This window comes from Salminus brasiliensis, chromosome 16 (genome assembly GCF_030463535.1).
Source record: "Salminus brasiliensis chromosome 16, fSalBra1.hap2, whole genome shotgun sequence".
Classification (NCBI taxonomy): Eukaryota; Metazoa; Chordata; class Actinopteri; order Characiformes; family Bryconidae; genus Salminus; species Salminus brasiliensis.
This window is the reverse complement of record NC_132893.1, coordinates 31,902,390-31,923,782: the sequence shown is the minus strand read 5'-3', so window position 1 is coordinate 31,923,782 and position 21,393 is coordinate 31,902,390. Positions and strand designations below refer to the sequence as shown.

The 21,393-nt window shown below is 44.3% G+C and overlaps 1 protein-coding gene across 1 annotated transcript in view; it reads right to left on the bottom strand.

Annotated features, from left to right (window-relative positions):
- The window catches only part of arl15b (ADP-ribosylation factor-like 15b), a 69,571-nt gene that overhangs the window by 21,511 nt on the left and 26,667 nt on the right, over positions 1-21,393 (bottom strand). The window contains exons 2-4 of the mRNA XM_072659147.1: positions 17,478-17,622; positions 16,522-16,581; positions 5,949-6,157 (exon numbers count right to left, since the gene is read on the bottom strand). Coding sequence (XP_072515248.1) covers positions 5,949-6,157; positions 16,522-16,581; positions 17,478-17,622 — 414 coding nt within the window. The remainder of the gene's footprint in view (positions 1-5,948; positions 6,158-16,521; positions 16,582-17,477; positions 17,623-21,393) is intronic.

Below are 21,393 nucleotides of genomic sequence, written 5' to 3'. Positions count from 1 at the left end.
AAGACCATTCACGCTGCATCTTAAAAAGGACAGGAATTAGTCTTTAAGGGTCATGTGAGCAGCACTCTGAACACCATCACTCGCGGTTAAGATGATCTAAACACTAGGATGCTTTTGGGGGGACTGGGCCCAGGAAAGTGGAGTTTCACTGCTAGAGTCTGTTTGATTTCTGCCCATATTAAATAATATTGGGGATATTGGGATTTCAGCACCCTAAAATCGACCTGCATCAGTTGTGGTGGGGCCCCGTCACACTCCTAGCAGGCACTCTGATAAGGCATCCTTCGCTCCACAGCAGCACACCAGCATCCCAAACGTCAAGAACCATGAATGGGTCCAAAATAGAGCACAACTGGGTTTTTAAAATAATTAATTAAATAATTAAATAAATAAATAATGTATTCTCCACACTTCACACGAAAAAAAAAAAAATTCTACTTCAACCAAAAATTTAATGCACAGGATCAAACCGCAGCCCCACCCCCCCACCCCCCCAGTGGTCCACTTGGAAATGTAAGTTTGTCCCTCGGAGCAACCTTAAAGTCAGCCGCTAGAGATCTTGGCACGCGTTCGTACTGAAGAGGGAAGCGATTATAGGTTATTCTTCATGTGGCTGGCGAGACCCGCAACACATCAGTTCAAATGCAACCGCTCCCTGGTGACACATTCTTAATATCCTACGTTCTTCGCACTACGTTTTTCACACATGCACGTACATCTCTGCGCCAGTTCTAAGCGCGCCGCTGCTGTCTAATCAGGCTTTAGTGCAGTGGCCTGGGAGGAGAAGGAAACACTTGCGAAATGCCTTCACATCACAGGAGGAGCTTATGCGTGACGGTAAATCTCTGTTTTCCAGAGTCCCCCCCCCCCCCCCCCCACACACACACACACGCACACTTACAAGCTATTAACAGATAGCCCTTCTAAGGAACGGCCAGAGCTGAGCCAAGATCACATCAGGATCCGCTCTGAATATACCAGTGGAGATAAGTTTAGACCCCTCAGCTGAGCGGTGTACCGTGGCTCTCGCTAAATCTAAAGCTTGTGTGTGTGCGATGTGTAAAGTCGGCCTCCGAGCTCCAACAAATCCTGATCAGGACTACAGGAGTTAACTGTCAACTGGGCATCTTCTGCATTTCGTCTCAACAACAGCAAAAGCAACAACAACAACAAAACCTCCCCTGTTCTGTGAGCCGTCTGGGTGGCATGTAATCACAGACGAGATCAATCATTTTTACAACCCTGCTTGCTCTCACACGCAGAACAGGGAACGCATCAAAACTGTCCACAAGCGTATTCTGGTAATCTACCGGAAGGGTGTGATGTAGTAAATGCTCCAGGTCCACCCAGATACCTCTGCTTGGGGGGGGGAATCCAGGTTGCATGGAAGGTGTAAAGCTTCCTTTGTAAATAATAAAAAATAATAATATATATAGTGTGTCGAGATTCACTCAGCAGCCTTTAATTTGATTCACAATATCACATATATACAATTCTGCATCCCTATTTACACCCCTATTTTGCATCACAATGGCATAATACCTGAATGCATTGTTACACCCCAATATACATCATTCCTGAAAAGTATTTGGACGCCTGCTCATTCACTGTTTCTTCTAAAATAAGGGACATTAAAAAGAGAGTTTATCCTGCTACTGTCCAGGGAAGAAGGCTTTCTACTAGATTTTGGAGGAGCACTGCTGTGAGGATTTGATTGCATTCAGCAACAAGAGCATTCAAGAGTGAGATCAGGATGTTGCTCATCCCAAAAGGCCTGGATGGAGCTCCACCATCATTCCAGCTCAATGCTGGGGGGCTTTATACCCCTCTAACATAGGTTCATGTTTATCTGCTCCCTAGAGTCCTATACTATTGGCAGTACTTCTCTACAGGGACTAGACAAGCTGTGTGTGTCTGTCAGCAATAGGTTCAACTTCAAGTAGCTGACTGCATTCAGCGCAAGACAAATTTGAAAGGACGGCAGATGACAGGAGTGGAGGAAGGAAGGAAGAGCATGTTTCCCAGTTCCAGTCATCACTGGCAAGAGATAAAGGAGGACGACGTACGTGGTCAACCCTCTTTCTTCTGTCCTGATGCGACCCTTAATGGATATCTCACAATCACAGCACCCAAGTAAGGTCTCTAAAGCAGAAACTGCTGTTCTGCAGGTCAGCTTCGGTGCCGATCTGGCAACACCCTGAAACAGGCCGGACTCATGCTGGAATCGGTCACGGTATCAGATGGCCGCCTTGGGCCAGACACGCGATCTATCACAATCTGCCGGCTCTCCGTATCGGAAAAGCGCTGGCTCAATGACCGCAACCGGGCCTGTTTCTGATGTGGCTGCTCAAATGTGTCGGACCGCTCCATCCGAGCAGAGCGTGACTCGCAAACATGAAATATCTGAGAGAGCTGGGGGAGGGATTTGGGAGGGGAGGTGGTTGGGGGGGGGGGGTCTCCACGGAGCAGCGGCGCACAGAGGAAACGGAACAAAGGGAGGATTGTGTTTCAGGAACATGTTCAGCGAAGCCGATGGCTTTCTAGCGCCGGTTCCAAGTAGGCAACACCCAGCGACATGGCTCCTAACCAATGGCTTAGAGACCTGTCAGTCGGCAGAGGTGAAGCGTTCCAAGCCCTAATACGAGCGGACTAAATGAAGGGTGCTTAAAACAAATTGTATCATCAAGTGAAATTGGACGGCAAGCATCCTCAGCTCGAGTTCACAGCAGACAGTCTAGCAGGAACCTCCTCGCTCGAGCCTTCGCCAACGCGATTCAACATGTAGCTTTATCGTGCCAGACGTATTTCAGCAGTAGGAAATCAAATCTGAGGAAGAAGAGGAGGACGAAGACGAAGAAGATGGATCTAAGCAGCAACAGACTTGCAAAATCAGATGGGTTTACTTAAATTGCAGAAAGAGCTGCAGTGCAATAACCCTGAACCGTAAGGGTTCGTCTCTTTAGTGCCGCCTGGTGAGAATCAAGCTGGTAACGTCCCGTCCAGGCCGTCGCAAACAGTATAAAAAAAAAAAAAAAAAAGGGCATCGGCTTCCACAGTAGGGATGGGGGAAAGGGGGCGGCCAAGTGAAAAAGCCCCCATTTTGACATACATCAGTGAATTGGGATGTGTTATTCTCCAAAGTCTGATATTTACTGCTCACCCAGGACCAATTCACGGCCAGTTAATTAGCGCTCAGCGCATTGGCTTATACCCTGCAGCCCGCAGGCCGATTTCGCCACAGAAAACAGATGTGTGCGCGAGTGTGTATGTACTACACGCTTCAACTTTCTACAGCTCGACTGGCTCGTCTAGGAGCCAAACTACACACATGTACACACACACCAAGCCTCCAAATATAAAAACAACAAGGGGACCATTAAAAAGAAATCGTAACAGGAGAGACATGCCATGCATTCCAACTGCTTACTCTTACCAACAGCGGTTTAAAATCTCAATTTCTCATGGCGTTGCCAACGTTTCAGAGAAACATTCGAACCTGAGACGCATTAAGACAGCTGTATCTCGAGTGCGGCAATAAAAAACAGCAGCTAAATACACTCTTATGGCACGGAACAAGCAGGAAAAAGCAGCGAGGAGCAGCGAGGAGCAGCAACGCTCCCCCCCCACCCTCCGAATGCAATATTTCTGGGTTTTCTAGCACAATGCCTCATTGTCTTTTTTCTCGTAATGTGAAAGTCTGAAGAAAGCAGAGTGGTTCATTGCTGGAGAAGTGTATGGGAGTGGGGGGCGGTTCTGGAGAACCCCCACCCCCCACCCACCCCTCTCTCCTTGAGGTCTGAGGTCTGTCAGTGTTTGCAAACAACAAGTTAACTCCTCAGAGACAGAAGCGAAGCGAAGCCGCAGCACCGCCATCCTGACCGGAGGGTACGGCTGAGCAGTGGCTAATGCAATTACTGTTTATAGACTTTAAATGGGCAGGTTAAACAAGGGGAACCAGCTACTTTAAAGGCTACGTTTCATGTCTTAGCACGAGCTTTGGGCAACCTGTTCCCATCTCGTGTGAAGCATGTTGAGGTTTGTTCTGGGCTAGTGTAGAGGGATAGCTTGTTATTCTTATCAACTGTTATTATTATTAATTCATACAGTATGGAGCTGCCTTGGCAGGAAGTGCAAGCCATCTGAAAGTGTTTTGTTGACTTCTTTAGTTCAATTTGTGATGCCTGCAGCAAGCGTTCACCCATATTGTGCAACGGCAGGGCCTAGGTGCGGGAATACTTCTTAGTCTCAGGCTAAACATGAATACGTGACTGAATGCATCCTATATCTACTATATGTTTGTGGACACCCATTCTAGCCAATGTATTATTCAGCTACTCTGCTGAAACAAGAGACATGCAAACACACACATAGCTTGTCTAGTCCCTGTAGAGAAGTACTGTCAATACAAAAGGACTCTGAGGAGCAGATACACAAACAGGCATAGGCTAGAGGGGTATAAAGCCCCCCAGCATTGTGTCATGAAGCAGCGGAGTAACTGTGGTCTCTGGAATGAAGATTTGTGCTCCATCCAATACTTTGGGTTGAGCTGGGGAGTTGGGGTTGAGGTGGGGTGGCGATCATCCAACATCCGGACCTCACTAACACTCTTGTCGTTGAATGCAATGCTGTTGATTTCTTAACAAAAAAACAAAAAACAATGAATAAGCAGGTGTCCCAATACTTTTGTCCCTATATCGTAAGTACACATTTACAGTCGTACGTACGCAAAACAGCATCACTGAATACCTGCACATCAACTCATTCCTACACTTCCCTGAACTGGGGATGTCCAGTTCACCGTGGCTTGGAGTCCTCACATGCCATACTGTAGAAAACTACGAGGTGAAAACACTTCTTTAAGCCTCCACCTGCCGCGTGGGCCTCAGTTACTTTCAATTTCAGATCTGTAGACAGTTGCTTAGAGGAGCCGATGTTTGACGAGTGTTAGTATAAATTTTGAAGAGTCCGAGAATTTAGAAAGCTTGGAAATTTGATTGGGATGACACTTTCAATTGGTTACATGACTGGGGGCTGATTTGCTAATCAATGTCTGAGCCTGTGCAACTCTTAGGGTGTCCAAACCTTTCCACAGGCCACTTTTACATTTGTTTATGTGTTAATGGAATGAAATGCAGAGTAACTGTACATTTGGATTGGTTGAAAAAATTGCTCTCTGTACTACGCCTCAGTTAACAAACCTTAAAACAAAAATGATCTAATCAGCCAATCAGGTGGCAGCATTGCAATGCATCAAAATCATGCAGACACGGGCCTACAGATACAGGGGCTGTTCACATCAACCATTAGAATAGAGAAAAAGGGGGTTCTATGATTTGAGCTGGTTTAAGTATTTCTAGACCTGCTGCTGGCCTGGGACTTGCCATCATGAATCTGAATGATGCATGATGGACGTGGTGCTAGTAGAACTCTTAACAGCACATAGGGCCTGTTTACACCTGGCTTTAGCATGCGCTTTGTATCCGGGTAGCATCCGGATCTCCTTTGACGAGACTTAGTTTACAATTGTCATTAAAATGCGTCTCCAGTGTGACTAACTGTAAACAAGGGTCTGCTCCTGGAGGCCGTGATCGATTTAGAGGAACGATTGGGGTTCAGCCATAACATTACCACCACCTGCTTAATACTGACTAGGTCCCCCTTGTGCCGCCACAACAGATCTTCACCAGACCTCTGAAGGTGTCCTGTGGTATCTGCCACCAAAATGTTTGGTCCTGTAAGTTAGGAGGCAGGGCCTCCATGGATCAGTGCATCAAATGAGCCTCATGTTTGACAGTTAGTGGTAGGTGGTAGGTCACTTGCTGCCTAATATATTGCCCCAGCCATTGACCAGATGCCGCTGTAGATGAAGACAGTCGATCAATTTTTCACTTCTGGCTGATCGGCGTATGTATTAGCTTTACTGTGCATGTTAGTAACGTCCAGGTTACCTCTTGTACAGAGCGGGCGGCGGGTTTGTCCTGATGGTTGGCCAGTATGAGGAAAGGTAGCGTGCAGAGCTGGGGGTGCTGCAGGGCCGAGTGGAGCTCCGTCCGGGCTACCTCCAGGTCTTCATCTGACGAGGCGCTGTCCAGCACGAACACCACTCCCTGAGAGCCCTGGTAGTATCGACTCCAGTACTTCTTAATGGAGTCCGCTCCTGCAAACCAGCAAAACTTCATAAATTCACACGTCGTCACAATCTCAGCAAGGCAGGCATAACATTTAGTAGCTCACGTTAACCCCTGAGGACAATTCACACCGGATTTACCTTTCATTAGTGGTGTTTAGGTCAGCGTAAATCAAATTGCGCCCCAGTTAGGGGGGAAAAATAAATAAATAATGCTAACACGAACAAGTTCAACAAGCAACATGCTGGCAGCTGAAATGGGGGGGAAGGAGGAGGAGGAGGAGGAGCAGCAGAGGGAGAATTTCAACACAGCTCCAGCCCCAGAGCATGGCTGGAATGTATTGGGAGAGGACCCCCAGCCTGCCCTTTCACAAAGACGTCGGGGGATCTTTGCATTATGTATTTTTATGACTTCAAGCCTGCATGCCAACTTCTGTCTCTGCTCAGGGGGGCCCGTGTTTGGGGGTCCTAAAGGAAAAGGCGCTCACCGCTATAGTGTTTTCTTTAAAGTCGACCCTGAGAGCGTATTAAAATGGTTTCTTGTGACGGCCAGTCTACAGCACAGTTCAAATGGGTCCGCTTTTACAGTCGACATATGGTTTCTCTTGTGCAGAGCAATTTCGGGGGGTACAAAAATGTGGCCACCAAGACGCACAGACGCAGCATGGCTTTGGTTAGAGTGAGTCACTGAGGGGGAGCCCGTACCCTAAACCGTGAAGAAACGGGGCCCAAAGCGCCTCTACCTCCCATCCCTCGGAACGCTCAGAACAGAGAGCGCACTGCATTAATTACAAGGCTCCTTCGTACGCCTCATCTTCTTCACAGAAAGTGACAGCTGGCCCCACAAAATGCCTCCAGACCAGAACTCTTAATCTTAGTCTTGATGCGCCGCTGATTTACGAGTGTAGCAGATTATTCTTTAAAGGAATTTGGCCAAAAATCGCGAAATGTGGCCAACAATGAAAGAAAGCTAATGGAGACCAGTTAACATCTCATTAAGATCACCCAGGCTGGTTCCGACTAGTGTGTCTTTGGTATTATTTGGTATATTATGGAAGGACTGAGATAATCCGCTGGGGTTTTATTATTGTTGATTATGTGATGAAAGATTTGTTAAGTATCTAATGAGCTGCGTCAGGTACGTTAGAGCAGGGAAAGCATTGCTCAATCCATGCTGGCCCCAAAGCACAGGCCAGACAAACCAGACCCACTCAAAATAACAGGCAAAAACTGTTTAGTGATTCCTAAAACTAGAACATTTGAACATATATATTATATTATGATTATAAAATTCTAATTGATATCCAAAGCCCTACACAGCCTCACTCCTGAGTGCCTGCATGATCTAATTTCCTATTACGAGCAATCACAAAAGGACTGCTGGCTTCTTACTCATTCCCAGATTCAGAAAAAAGGTGCACGTATGTACAGTGAAATGTGTCCTCCGCATTTAACCCATCTGTGGTAGTGAACACACTCACACACACACACACACTCACACACTAGTGCACTAGGGGCAGTGTGTACACACACACCCAGAGTGGTGGGCAGCCAACTCCAGCGCCTGGGGAGCAGAGAGGGTAAAGGGCCTTGCTTAAGGGCCCAACAGTGGCAGCTTGCCGAGCCCGGGAATCGAACCCACAACCCTGTTATCAATAGCCCGGTGCTCTAACCGCTGAGCCACCACTGCCCCGAAAGCCTCAGCAGGGGCTTTTTTTCAACTCTGGAATAACCTTCCAGATAATGCTCAGACACCATCTCAATCTTCAAGTCTAGGCTGAAAGCTCATCTGCTTAGCTTAGCTTTTGGTAATTAATGTCTCCCTTTAGATAAAGGTTGCAGATCCAGGGGTTCACGGACACAAGGAATTGCGATAAACTGAGATGCTGGTGCTGTCGCCGTCGTCGTCCTGCAGCTTGTACGCAATCTTTTAGGTTTGTGGACGGTGGAGTGGATGGATGCCAGTGTTTCAGGGTGCTCCCATGTCTGCGTTACCTTCTGAATCCTAGCAGTTTTGGGGTTTAGGTGGACGAGGATAGACAGGGTACATTCCAGTGTTTTTCTGATGACCAAGTCTTTTATTCTTATTAAGGGTTAATTAATTACATGGTTAATGGGGTCAAGCATATTAGGCTGCCATCACACAGCGGGTAAAGTGGCCCAAATCCGATGTTTTTTTTTAGGCTATTGGGAACTGAGACGCTGCTGAGGTTTTCGTCTGTGATCTCCAAAAACAGACAGTGACTCAACTGCATCAACAATGACAAAGTTAATGGAGACCAGTTAACATCTTCTTAGGATCAGCCAGGCTGGTTCCTACTGGAGTTCCTTTGATATTAGACTTATAAACAAGTTTGTTTAGACTGAGATGTGTTATAATTTTTGCAGATAACCACAGTTTTAGTCTGATAAAAATAATAAATAAATGATGAGGAAGATGAGGTATGGCGTATTACAGCTGGGAAAACACTGCTCAATCCATGCAGACCTCAAAACACGGCACAGGAGACATTGGATTTACTCCAAAAACAAGCAAAAAGGAAACTTTGGCTTTACAACCACTTGCAAAATTCTGGGTCTATCACAATTTTGTATATTTTTAGGGTGACTAAGGTTTCTAATAGTGCTCATTTGTTATTTTCCAGTGTTTTTCTGTGGATCCACTCATTTAATCTGAAGAAGGGTTTATTGTTTCCATGCTGAATTGAGTCGGGCATATTAGAGAAAGGAAAACAAACAGAAAAGGCTGGAAAAGGAGGAGAGGTCAGGACTGAGAAACCATGATCGATCCCAACTGATCCTGATGGAGAACTCCTTTACCACACTCTTAAAAACAAAGGTGCTACAAAAGGGTTTTTGGCTGATGCTATAGAAGAACCACCTTTGACTCCAAAACAAATAGAGATGTGTGAGTGTCACCTTCTGGTAAAGAAATTTCACACCAAGACAAGGTTCTTCAAGCCTATAGACTGTTCTTCACACTTCCTTGGCTCTTTGTTGACTCAAAAGTGGATCTTCTATGGTATCGCTTAAAGAACCTTTTGTAGCACCTCATGTTTTACAGACCATGCAAATTTCACAGAATGCTGGAGCTCTGCTCAAGTCCCACTGGTCTACTGGACTTACAGGACACTGCCCTCCTAAACCAGGAATTGTGGGTTCGAGTCCCATCTGGATTGAATGTAGAGCAGAGTGGAGATGAACCTTCCATGCAGCAACTCAATGGGCAGACCTGTCTCACCAAATCTCTCTACTTATTGGTCAGACCGGTCTTGGGTGGGAGCTAGAAAGTAAATATAGGCAAAAAAGGTCCCGTGTTCTGGACTAGTGCAGATTTCTATGCAGTTTAACATGGCGAAAGGGAAGATGGCATCTGTTTACAGCTGTAGTGACTTTAATAATCTGGGCAGTCTACTAGGTTAAACTACCGTTTAGCTCAAACTTTGGAGTACACCTGATAGTTGGGGCAGACCTAGGTCCGATCACGTTCTCACCACACACCAGCTGCCCAAATTTAGGCCCAGACTGAGACCACCTCCTCTCAAGAGTCTGGGTGCGGTTGTTTTGATCTGCATCCGATTGCTGCCCAAATTAAAAGCATCGAGGGTAAACCAGAGGGTTCTTAGAGCCATGCCATAGATGAAGCACTTTTGGTTTCAGAAGAAACATTTTTAGAGATATTTGTGTAAAGAACCCCTTAAAAGGTTTAAAGAGGTCAATATAAAAGGTCCTTTACCAAATTGGAGGCTCTTCAACCCTCTAGATCACTCAAAAAACCCTTTAGCGCACTTTGTATTTAAGAGCATATACAGTCCACTTTGCTGACATCTCAGTTCTGTCTAAAGTCGAGTGTTCTCCTGATGTCAGGCCGAAACCCCATGTGCTATTTGTTTGAGGCTTTGCAGCTGCAGTGCTCTTTGAGAGTTCTCCTCATGTCTGCTGGCTGCTAAAGAAGCTGGACAGCAGTTTTTTAGGCCCCATCCTCCTGAACCCCTGTCACACCACAAATCTTCATCATGCCTCGTACACAGATAGTCAGTAAAACCCGTCCTACGGTGGTCAAGGCAAGTTCACACCACGTTCCACCAGCTTCAGGTCTCCATGCTCCAACCGGGGCGAACTGGACGCTAAAAATTCAACCCCCGCCAACGGCATGTGGAAGAGAAAACAGAACCTTAAAGACAAAGAAAAACATCCTGGGAACGTTTAGGAACGTCACATGAAATAAGAGCTTGTGCTGAAGTCTCGGACTGATCATACGGTTCTACATTTGTCTGTTTTCGCCGCAACTGTCAAAAGATAAACCATGACAGCAACCAATGGCGCTCTCGGTCTCTTGAGGATTTTAAGTTGGTTAAGAAGTTTTGGATTCAAACTAAAAACCAATTCCGCACTTCCGTCCCAGCAGCATGGGAACACTCTTCCTATTAGGGTGTCTGTCTGAACAGCTCTGACAGCCTTCATGATCTGCTGAAGCCCTCGAAACGTTATTCAACCCGACCCCCCTACCATTACACTGCCAAATCCACACACCGTCACTTTCTTCTATCCATTGTAAGACCAATTATTAGATAAGCAGTTTTCCAAAACACATGTTCCATCATCCCACCGCTACCACGGCGAGGCTTTGCTCAACGCTGCCATCTACTGGTGCCAATCAAAACTCAAACACAGCTGGGAGGTCCTAGGGAGATAAACAGTCATTAAGACCGTGTGGTTTACTTTCATTTCGTTTCAAACACGCTAACAGATGCGCTAACTCAGGAGGCACCACAGAGATGCAAAAAACACCATCGATCACCAACTGGCTAGAACAAGATCATCATGAGTGAAATACAAGAAAAACAGATTGCCACAGAAATCCTTAAATCATGACAGGGGTACTGAGGAACAGTGTGTGTGTGTGTGTGCGCGCGATAAGTGTTTTCAGATGGTTGTTTTTGGTCTGTAAACTCCAGCATGTGGATCTTCTTCGGGCCCATCAACCCCCACAGATCACACAAGGCGTCACCGTTAAGACATTGATGGGAAATGCACACAGACGGTGAGTCGCTTTGATAACACCCCCCCACCACCACCACCACCCCCAATTCCATCGGCCCGCCACTTCCCAACATTGCTCACTCAACACAGATCCCAAAATACAGCCCAGGCAAAACTCGATCCACGGTGATGACAAGCAAAATGGAAAGCCTTGGACAGAAGACATTGTTTAAAGTCCTAACGGATTAGGAAAAGACAGAGAATCTCGCATTTCTCAACCGATTCGTGTAGAATTTAATGCTGACCGATATTTAAGAGAGTCTTCCGACTTGCAGAGAGTCCACTTTCTGCTCTTGTACTGTAGCAGGTATTTAATGTGATGGATTGTGTAGGGAGGGTGATGAAAAAATTTCATGGAATCAGATAATTAAATTTACAGCTAACTAGTTATGAATAAACTTGTTGGTTTTGGTCTATTTAAAGAAGCTTAATTTTATTGCATTATGAGGTCTAAGTTGTCAGAAACCACATTTCAGAATTTACCTACTATTTATGTAGTCTGTGGGACGACAACACTTTTTTATGTCTCCTTTCCTATTAAGTAAGGATATCCTGCTCCGAACCAGTGGATTTGGCTCAATCTAGAGCTGGGCGATATGGTAAAAGTGTTGTATCATGATATTTATCACAATACAGAGTACCATGATTAGTACTCATAATATGCTTCGCTCCATTCAATTAAATAAGACTGATTACACTTTTTGTTAATCAATATTCAATATTAATATCAATCAATATTAAGCACTGATAATGACCACAATACACTCATAAAAGCATACCATGTACCACGATAACAGAATGAATCACACTACAATAGAACATTGTCATATTGCCCAGCTCTAGGTTGATCCAGGCATATTTTAATGGATCGGGTACGGGCTATTTTAATCCTGATCCAGGTCCGAGTCTTTGATTTAACCACAGTGTTCAGAGCGCCATCTATTGTCCTTGAGGCACCATTAATGGACATTATCCCCAGCCGGCTGCAGCAGCAGCAGCAGTGCGGACGTCCTCAGAAGGTAAATAAAGGAGTTGAGGTTCTGCAGCAGTGTAGAGCTATTTTACAGTGGAACCTGAAAACAGACCATAATATAATATTTGACCCTTTATTAAACTCTCACTGAAGCGCTCCGTTTTACCAGCAGGAGAACCGGCACTCGCCTTTCTCTGTTTCTAAACCAGCACTGAAGAACCCATTCAGACCTGAGTGGAGGCTAACGCTAATGCTAACACACACACACACACATATGCTATAGAAACCCCAATTACACACACACACACACACACAGCACATTCACCCACTATAAACCAGTTATTACACACAGTAGACCAACAACAACCACAGATATCAGTCCAGAGTGTGTTCCACTACACACACACACACACACATACACACATACACACACACACACACACACACACACACACATACACACATACACACATACACACATACACACATACACAGAGGAAGAGACTGCAGTGTTGTAAAGGAGCTGGGAGCTGATTGGTCAGACTGGATTATAAGATATTAAACAGTATAAAACATGATTTTAAGAAAAGTCTCGACTAAACTAAATCAGTCAGTCCAGAAAGTCTGATTATAGAAACTGATTCAGAGAATAAAGGATTTTACTTTTTTGTATGTTTTCATTAAATACACCCAAAAACGGTAATTTGGCCACTCAAAAGTCCAAAAAGTAAACATGTCTTAACTGTATAATCTTTAAATCATAACATTTGTAAAACACTAAACTGTAAAGTCTGATGTAAACTCATAAATGTCATATGGCACAACAGATACCCTAGACGGGATATCCTAGACCACAAAGGGGGGCTCAGAGTGGTCTAGTAGACTAAGCTGCTGCCTTTGATCCGAGGATTGCTTTTTCGAGTCGCTGCTTACCATTAGCTGGAGGCAACAGTGATGTTGGGGTCCGTTAGCTGTTGTCTAAGCTGGCTATCTACCGGTGCTGGCTTCACATGTATCGGAGGAGACATGTGCTAGTCTTTACCCTCCTAGTGATCGGGGGGCATTGCTAGTGATCGGGGAAGCTCACATGAAGGGGGACTGGGTAATTGGTCTCCCAGATTGGGTAGTAATTGGGGGTAAAATTAGTAAGGGGGGGGTGGAACAACAACAAAAAAATTTAATGCAGTGTGTGTTTTGACAAATACTGAAAAATATTTACCTGTTTCCTATGGAAGTCATGGAAATGTGTTATTATAATAATAATGTTTAGTTTGAGGGAGATAAAGAAAAAAAATGTATGTGTGTGTATATATATATATAAATAAATAAATGTATGTGTATAGGTGTCAAAGTATTAAGACTTAATACTTTTATATATATATATTTTTTTTATATATATTTTAAAATATAAAACAAAAATTATGTATTTTTAATAATATATCTTTTTAAGCCATGTTACATTTTCTAGTTTCTACATTAATAAGTACAGTGATATGCTGCACTTTCTCCACTTAAACTGGACTAATTACACTGTTCGTAATAAAACGTGCAGTTGATTAAAGTCCTTCAAGCACCGATATGCTTGCTAATATTTATATTAATATAAAATATTGTAATATTGCTCAGCTCTGCTTGTTATTCATCAACAGGTATGTCTTTTAAAGTGTTATGCCTCACAAGGCAATTGACCCAGTGCATACTATGTTTTGGTCTGTATACGACACACTGCCCTGTTTCTAGGACATTCTCATAAAGATAAAAATAAACTAACACAATTAATGAAATAAAACATATATTAATAGATAAAATAATATATTATATATTAATATATAAAAACTGGGCTGCCCAGACGGTCTGAATCATTCCTCCAGCCGAGGTAGAAGTCCTGTAATGTAAGCCTGGCGGCTTAAAGTGGCAGCTGAGAGAGGAAGAAGAAAGCGCAGGAGAAGTAAAGCGTCTAGACAGAGCGCAGTCTTCATCAATAAAGCGTGATACGAGCCCTCAGCTGCGGTTTGGGGGTTAACGCTCCTGCCGTAACCTTCACCCTACTCCTTTCTGGGGGGGGTGGTGGGGTTGCTTCTCCACAGGCCCCTGACACAGTGATGAACTCATCTGAGGAAATGCTTTCAGCAGCGGATGAAAAGCAAGAACGCAGCATAATGATCCGCACTCTGACATTTCAACCGGGAGAAACTCGGGGGGGGTGATTTCGAGGGGACGGATGATTACCAGGTCACAGGTACTTTTCACATCAAATGGGGGGAGTGTGTGTTTTGCTTTAAAATAATCGTTTTCCTCTAGCTGAAGCTCTACACGTAGGCATGGCCCTATTACTCACACACAGAGACAAACTACATACACAAACACACACGCAAAACAGATGGAGGATTTCTTATTTGATAATAAAAATACAGTGCGATCCCAGCTCCATATGCAGAGTGTTTTCACATTCTCAACACAGATTGGAAACAGAATCCCTTACTTGGAATTTGGGAATCATCGCAAAGAGAACCCAGCTATGGCTTCACTTAAAGAGGGAAAATTACTGGGAAAGCTCCTGGGTATGTGCCTAGTCAACCTTTTTAACAGAGGCATTAAAGCAGCAATATGCAAGAAGTGATATTTTTTGCTCCTGAGCTCCTCCTACAGTCGGAGAGTGCAGTTCATTCACTTTTACACCACTGCTGTGAATACAAATCATGCTTTGATCGCCCCACAATAGACAGCTAGCTGTACACATGCATTTGTTGACAAAGCTGAAAGATCCAGAAGCAGTGGAGAATTACTACAGGATTGGACACCAATAGGACTCGGGTGGTGCAGCATTACACAGCTCTAGAGAGTGTTCTCGTGCAGCTCCACTACCAGAAGTAGATCTTCAACATGACCCTGAAGCTGGTAGCACTGCTATATAATGTTACACTGATCGATTTACATGCAATTCAGTACTAAATCACATTCAGATTAGGCTTGAAGTGGGAATTCTCTCCACCCAAAAGGATGATCACGGTCAGAAGAGCTCTAAATTGCTATTATTAGTGTAGAAATGATCCGTTATAGCTGAAGGTTCTTATGCTAGCCATAGCCAGACATTTGGGGTCACCAATGCTATACACCATCTTCTGCAATTAGCCTTTTACTTGAAGTCCTGTCTTGAAGTTTTAGGGCGCCTTCACACTTATCTCTTCAGTTTGTTCCGAAACAAAATAGCACGAGTGAAAGGTGTAATGATCAAAATTGGGACCGCCCAAAACAGGTGGTCTTTTTTTTTTATTTTTTAAGATGGTTCAGACACTTGGACCAATTACAGAAAGTTGAGGCAGGCTATAGTCACCCATCAAAGGTTTAACAAAAAATAATAATAAATAATAATAATAATAATAATAATAACAACCACAACAACAACAACAACAATAATAATGATAAATAAAAGATGCAAGGTAAAGGTGCAAGTATTTGTTGCTATACAACGCACAGTGAAATGTGACCTATCTGTGGTAGTGAACACACACACACACACACACACACACACACACACACACACACACACACACACACACACACACACACACACACACACGTGTGCACAAAGGGCAGTGAGAGCACATACCAGAGCAGTGGGCAGCCAACTCCAGGGCCTGGGGAGCTGTTGGGGGTAAGGTGCCTTGCTCAAGGGCACATCAGAACAACAGCAGAAGAAGAACAAGAACCGGAAAAGCAGCAAAATGGGAGTCGCAGGATTGCTGGTCTTCTTTTCGTTAATTTTATCAGGGAAAGGCGACCCCCCGAATCGACTCTCAGACTCTTTGAGTGTAGGAAGATTCTTAAGTTAATTCACAGATCAATCAAGAGTCTGCCTGGTGTTCTGGAGAGGTTCTGACCCAGTTATTTTCTAGACATCTCAATCTGGTTCTTGTCAAAGCGGCTCAGATTCTTCTGCTTGCCCAGTTCTCCTGCTTTTTACACATTAACATCACTTTCAAGAACTGACTGGCTGCTTACTGCCTACTATATCCACTACTTTACCAGATGTCCCGGTACTAATGTTATGGCTGATTCGTGTAAGGAAATAGAAAATTAACTGATCACCAAGAGGCATAAAGTTAAGAACTATTTTTTAAAATATTTATAAGAAGATTAATGTACCATTTGTGTTTTGGACAATTCTACAATGCAGAACCATGCAAAAGTTTGGGTACCCCAGCTCTTCGAGGCCACGGAAGACCTTTACCAACGTCTAACCAAGTCCTTTTTCCAATAAAGTTCAATAAAGTCACTGTACATACATCTCCATGTGCCTCATATAGTGAAGCACCTTTTGCCTCACAGTCCTGAAAACAACAAAAGGCTTCTGAAATGTAAAAAGGGTTGTGCTTACCTCCCAGTTCCTTGACGTTTAATACGGCGTTCTGGAATGGCACAGCTTTGATGCTAAAACCTGGTAACAATAAAAAAATTTTTTTAAAAAGGATTATAACGTTTTACACACACACACACACACACACACACACACACACACACACACACACACACACACCAAATATCAAACTTTACAGTTTGTATTTAAAAAATATATCATGCAGAGTTTCTCAATGTACACTATATGGAAAAAGAAAAAGTATTGGGACGCAGCTCTTAATCACTGAATTCAGCTTTTACATTCAATCGCATTGCCACAGGTGTATAAAATCAAGCCCCTAGCCATGCAGTCAGTCTTTCTTACACACATTAGTGAAAGAATGGGAGATTCTAAAGAGCTCACTGAACTCCAGCGTGGTTCTGTATGTAATAGGAGACACCGCTGCACCAACAACAACAACGTCAGCTGGTGAAATTTCCTCCCTCCTAGATCTTCCTCCATCAGCTGTGAGTGGTATTATTATTGAACAGTGGAAGAGTTTAGGAGGAACAGCTCACAGAGAGCAGCTCAGTGAGCCACCGAGTGTCTGTCAGACCACGTAAAGTTACAGAGTGGGGTCAGGGCCGAGTGCTGAGCTCAGAGCACAGTGCAGAAAAGTGTCCAAAGGGAGGCCGACTCCATATTAATACCTATGGGTTTAGAATGGGAGGCCATAAACACCCCTGTAGGTGTGATGTGTAGGTGCAGTCTGGTGAGGAGTTGCAAACAGCTAGCTAGCACCAGGTTAACCACATTATTAAAAATAAAGGTGCTTCCCACTCTTGCTTACCTAAGGTTCTCTGAGATCTTCCCATAATGTACAGGCTGGTGTGTTGCTCTTTGTGTATGGATAAATATGCAGGCATTTGTGGATGTTTCTGTAAAGGGTGGACAGACCTGCTGTGGACATGTGTACGGTGTATGCGTGTGCTGACCTGTAGTAGGGACAATGCTGTCTGTGGCTTCGCTGCACAGTCTGGAGAGTAAACTGGTCTTTCCAGAGCCTGTAAGTCCAATACAAACTACGTCATACTCCGGTCTGGGTGGGGGAGGACCTTTACAGCACAGCGTTCTGAAACACTGAGAAAGAGAGAGCGAGAGAGAGAGAGAGAGAGAGAGAGAGAGAGAGAGAGAGAGAAACTGAGTGAAAACACAGTTATATATTTTTAAATATAGATCAGTTTCTAAAGGTATATAAGTGTTCAGTACATTCTAACTGGAGTTATGTACCCAAAAAAGCCATTTCAGATACTGTATGTCCAAATATTAGTGGACACGAATGCATTCTGCATTTAATGTTGCACCCATTGCAGACACAGATGTGTGAATGCATGCACACACACACACACACCCACACACACCCCCCTTGTCTCCCTGTAGAAAAGTACTGCCAATAGAATAGGACTCTTTGGTGCAGGTGGCATCATGCTGGCTAATGCAGACATGGGCTACATGGGTCTGTGTTCTCTGGAATGATGGTTGGTGCTCCAGCCAATACTTTTGGGATGGGTTGGGGAGTTGCGGATGAGGCGGCCGATGAATGCAATCAAATCCTCACAGCAATGCTCGAACGACTGACGCCACCTCTTCTTAAAATAAGGATTGCCTTAAGAAAATCTTAGTAATTAAGACTTTCATTTTTCATCTCCAAGATGCATTCCACAACCAAAACTCCACCCTGTACACCCAAAACCCCACCCACTGCACCCAAAACCCCATCCTGCGCACCCAAACCCTACCCAGTACAGCCAAAACCCCACCCTGCTCACCCAAAACCCTACCCTGCGCACCCAAACCATACCCAGTACACCCAAAACCCCACTCTGCACACCCAAAACCCCACCCTACGCAGTAGGAAAACAGTGGTTTTCTCATCAGCATGGACTGCTGAAGCTACTGCCTTCCCCCAACTCTGAAGAATTGAACGTAATAGGCATGTAATACTGCAAACTTTGGGACAGCAACCATCTCTAGCACAGCACAGGAAGAAGCTGAACAGATAAACAACCCATTGCTGTTTAGCGAGCGGATTTGCATATTCCGTCCCACTCAGCAATCAGATTTCGGTCTGACTAACCGGAGACGCATTTGACTACCCAGTGTAAACACAAGTGATTAAAATCTCATCAGGATACAATCCAGATACCAGTCACACGATGTGACCAGGTGTAAACGGTGGATCTTGGAGGATTGCTTTTAAAAACAGTGGGACTTTTTTTTTATTATTATTATTATTATTAATCAAAACGTCATTTTTACGAAGTTTCTGACATTCACCAACATTTTCTCACCTGGGATTTGATCAGTTTATGAGGACAATGGGATCCTGCATTATTAAGAGCCGAGCTGTGAACACTTCTAAACGCTTTTAAAACCACATCATGAATCTGAGGGGGAGTTTTTATTTGCTAGGAAAATTCCTAGAAAGACATTAGTGAATGAGGCCCATTCCTAGAAACTTCGTAGAGTCTACAGACCTCATCTCAAGATTCTTCGTACCTTTTTTTCTAGGGAAAACTTGAACAGAACACTTGGACACTCGCAGCCACACAGGATACCCTTAGCCTTGGGGACAATACGGGATACCCCTTGACCCAGGTGATATTTTACAGCTTCGACAAATCACAATATTTTACATGAAACACTTTGATCAAAACAGGGGAATTTAGTTGATATGAGCTCTTCAAAGAGCAGAGATGAAAGAAAGGGGGGTGGTGATTATTATAGTGAGATATCAGACAGGTCAGTTTCTGTTTGTAAGGAACCCAGACAGGTGGAACGATGCGCAGCTCTGAACAGAAAGAGAGAATGTACGTGTGTGTGCTCGTGTATGCGTGTGTCGCTCTAGAAACCAAAATACATCACTAAGCCTAGACGTCTCACATCTGTTAACGCCATCTGGTTGAGTAAAAGTTACTGCGAGAGGAGGGGAAAAACTCCTCTGCACCAGCAGGCTTCCATTGAAATCATATGGGCACAGCGTTCAAAGACGCTTCCAGAATAATGGCCCCAATATATCTCCTCCAAACCCACCCGGTACCCGCAGAACGGCTGTCGGAGCGCGGCGGGTGACGTCATGACAGTGTGAGATATTTCAAAGAAAAAAAAAAAAAAAGGGGGGGGGGGGGGTAAAAATATCACGAGAGAATGTATAGACTTTATTGATTCCGCTGTCGTTCCCAAATATGGCAACAATAAGGGGAAACCGATCAAAAGACGCCCAGCTTTACCAAGGAAGATCAAAGCTCACAGGACCCACTATTGAAGTTGCTCAAGAGTGTGTGTGCGCCGTAGTTCATGGGTCAATGCCTTGAGTTACGCTGGACTGGTATTAGTGAGACAGGAATATCGGGGGCTGGGCGATTTCCCGTAAGCGATTTCCCGACCTGCATTTGGAGCCTAACACGTCATATCTCTCTCACTGATAGAGAGAGGGAGAGCGGAGTAAAGTAAACATGAAACAAAGATTAAAAGAAAAAGTTCAAAGAAAGAAGAAAAGGAGGGAAAAAATGTAGGAAATGTAACTGGGACTATATGAATTATCCCCCCCAAAATTATTTAATAAAGACATGAACAGGCATATCTGTCATAAAATTCATATAAATATAAAAATATGAAGGAAAATAAGAGAAAAATACTAAAAAAGGAAACAAAGGACAGAAATAAAAGAAAGACAAATAGAAAAGGTCTAAAAAATAAAAAAATTAAAGAGAGAGAGGGGGGGGGGGTGTCTCAGAGTGGCTCAGCCAGGGGCAAATCCTGAGCCAAGCCTCGCCATCAGCAGCCAGAGTCTGAAAGAGCACAATTGGCTGGTAGATGGTGCTCTCCTGTCCCTTTACACTCTTTTAAACAACGTTGGCCGGCACAGGCGTCTCATAGCTGCCGTGGTGGACATGGGGGCGGTGGTGGCTGGCTTTGCATGTATCGGAAGAGACACTACCTTCCTAGTGTTGGGAGCATTGCTAGTGCTAGGGGGTGTTATGTATGGGTGGGTTAACTGGTGGTACCAAACTTTTGACCAACAAAATGTATAAAGAAAATGAGAAATAATACATGAAAGTTACAAAACAGGAAGATGACAAAACTGGGACCGGAGCTTGGGCCGGATAGTCTAACACAATGGCGGAAGAAACGAGCTCTATGGTTTGTGGGCGGAATGAGTTGGATACTCTACTCATCCACTACATTGCATATTCTTTTGTAGTGTTATAGTTACATACACATAACCTTCCCTCCCCCTACACACTAATCACCCACTGCATAGCAAGGGGTCCATCTTTACATGGGTCGTCAGGTAGGCACCTCCCAGCACCTCCCCTCACCTCTGGAAAGCTCAACGGTGAAGTCTGGCGTTCCAGACCCACTTCTGTCCAAGCTCACTTCATGGGATTTCACATGAATTTACTCACAACCTCAAAAAGAATTATATTGAAGAAAATAAAGAAGAAGAATAAAAAAATAGAAAAATATAAAAAACCTATATATAAAACTTTTTTTTAGGCGGGGGGGGGGGGGGGTCACTAGTGGTCACTCAGTCTCTGAATCCCTCTAGAAGCTGAGTCAAGGATAGTGGGGAGGAAACAGTGTAGCTGTATGAGAAGGGAAACATGATAAACACACAAAAGCAAGCAAGTACAAGATATCCAGGAGGGCAGAACACTGGACACAGTGTGACTGACCACCTCACGGACCCACACTAACCGCTTTGAGAACTATGTCAACTCAAAGGCCTGGGCAGTCTTCACCGCAGCACTGAGGTATGGAGATACATTAGATACACAGAAGAGCTACTGAGGGCCAAGTTAACGCTGCTGTGTTGTAAAGTACGGTGATGAGGGTGAGGAGGACAGA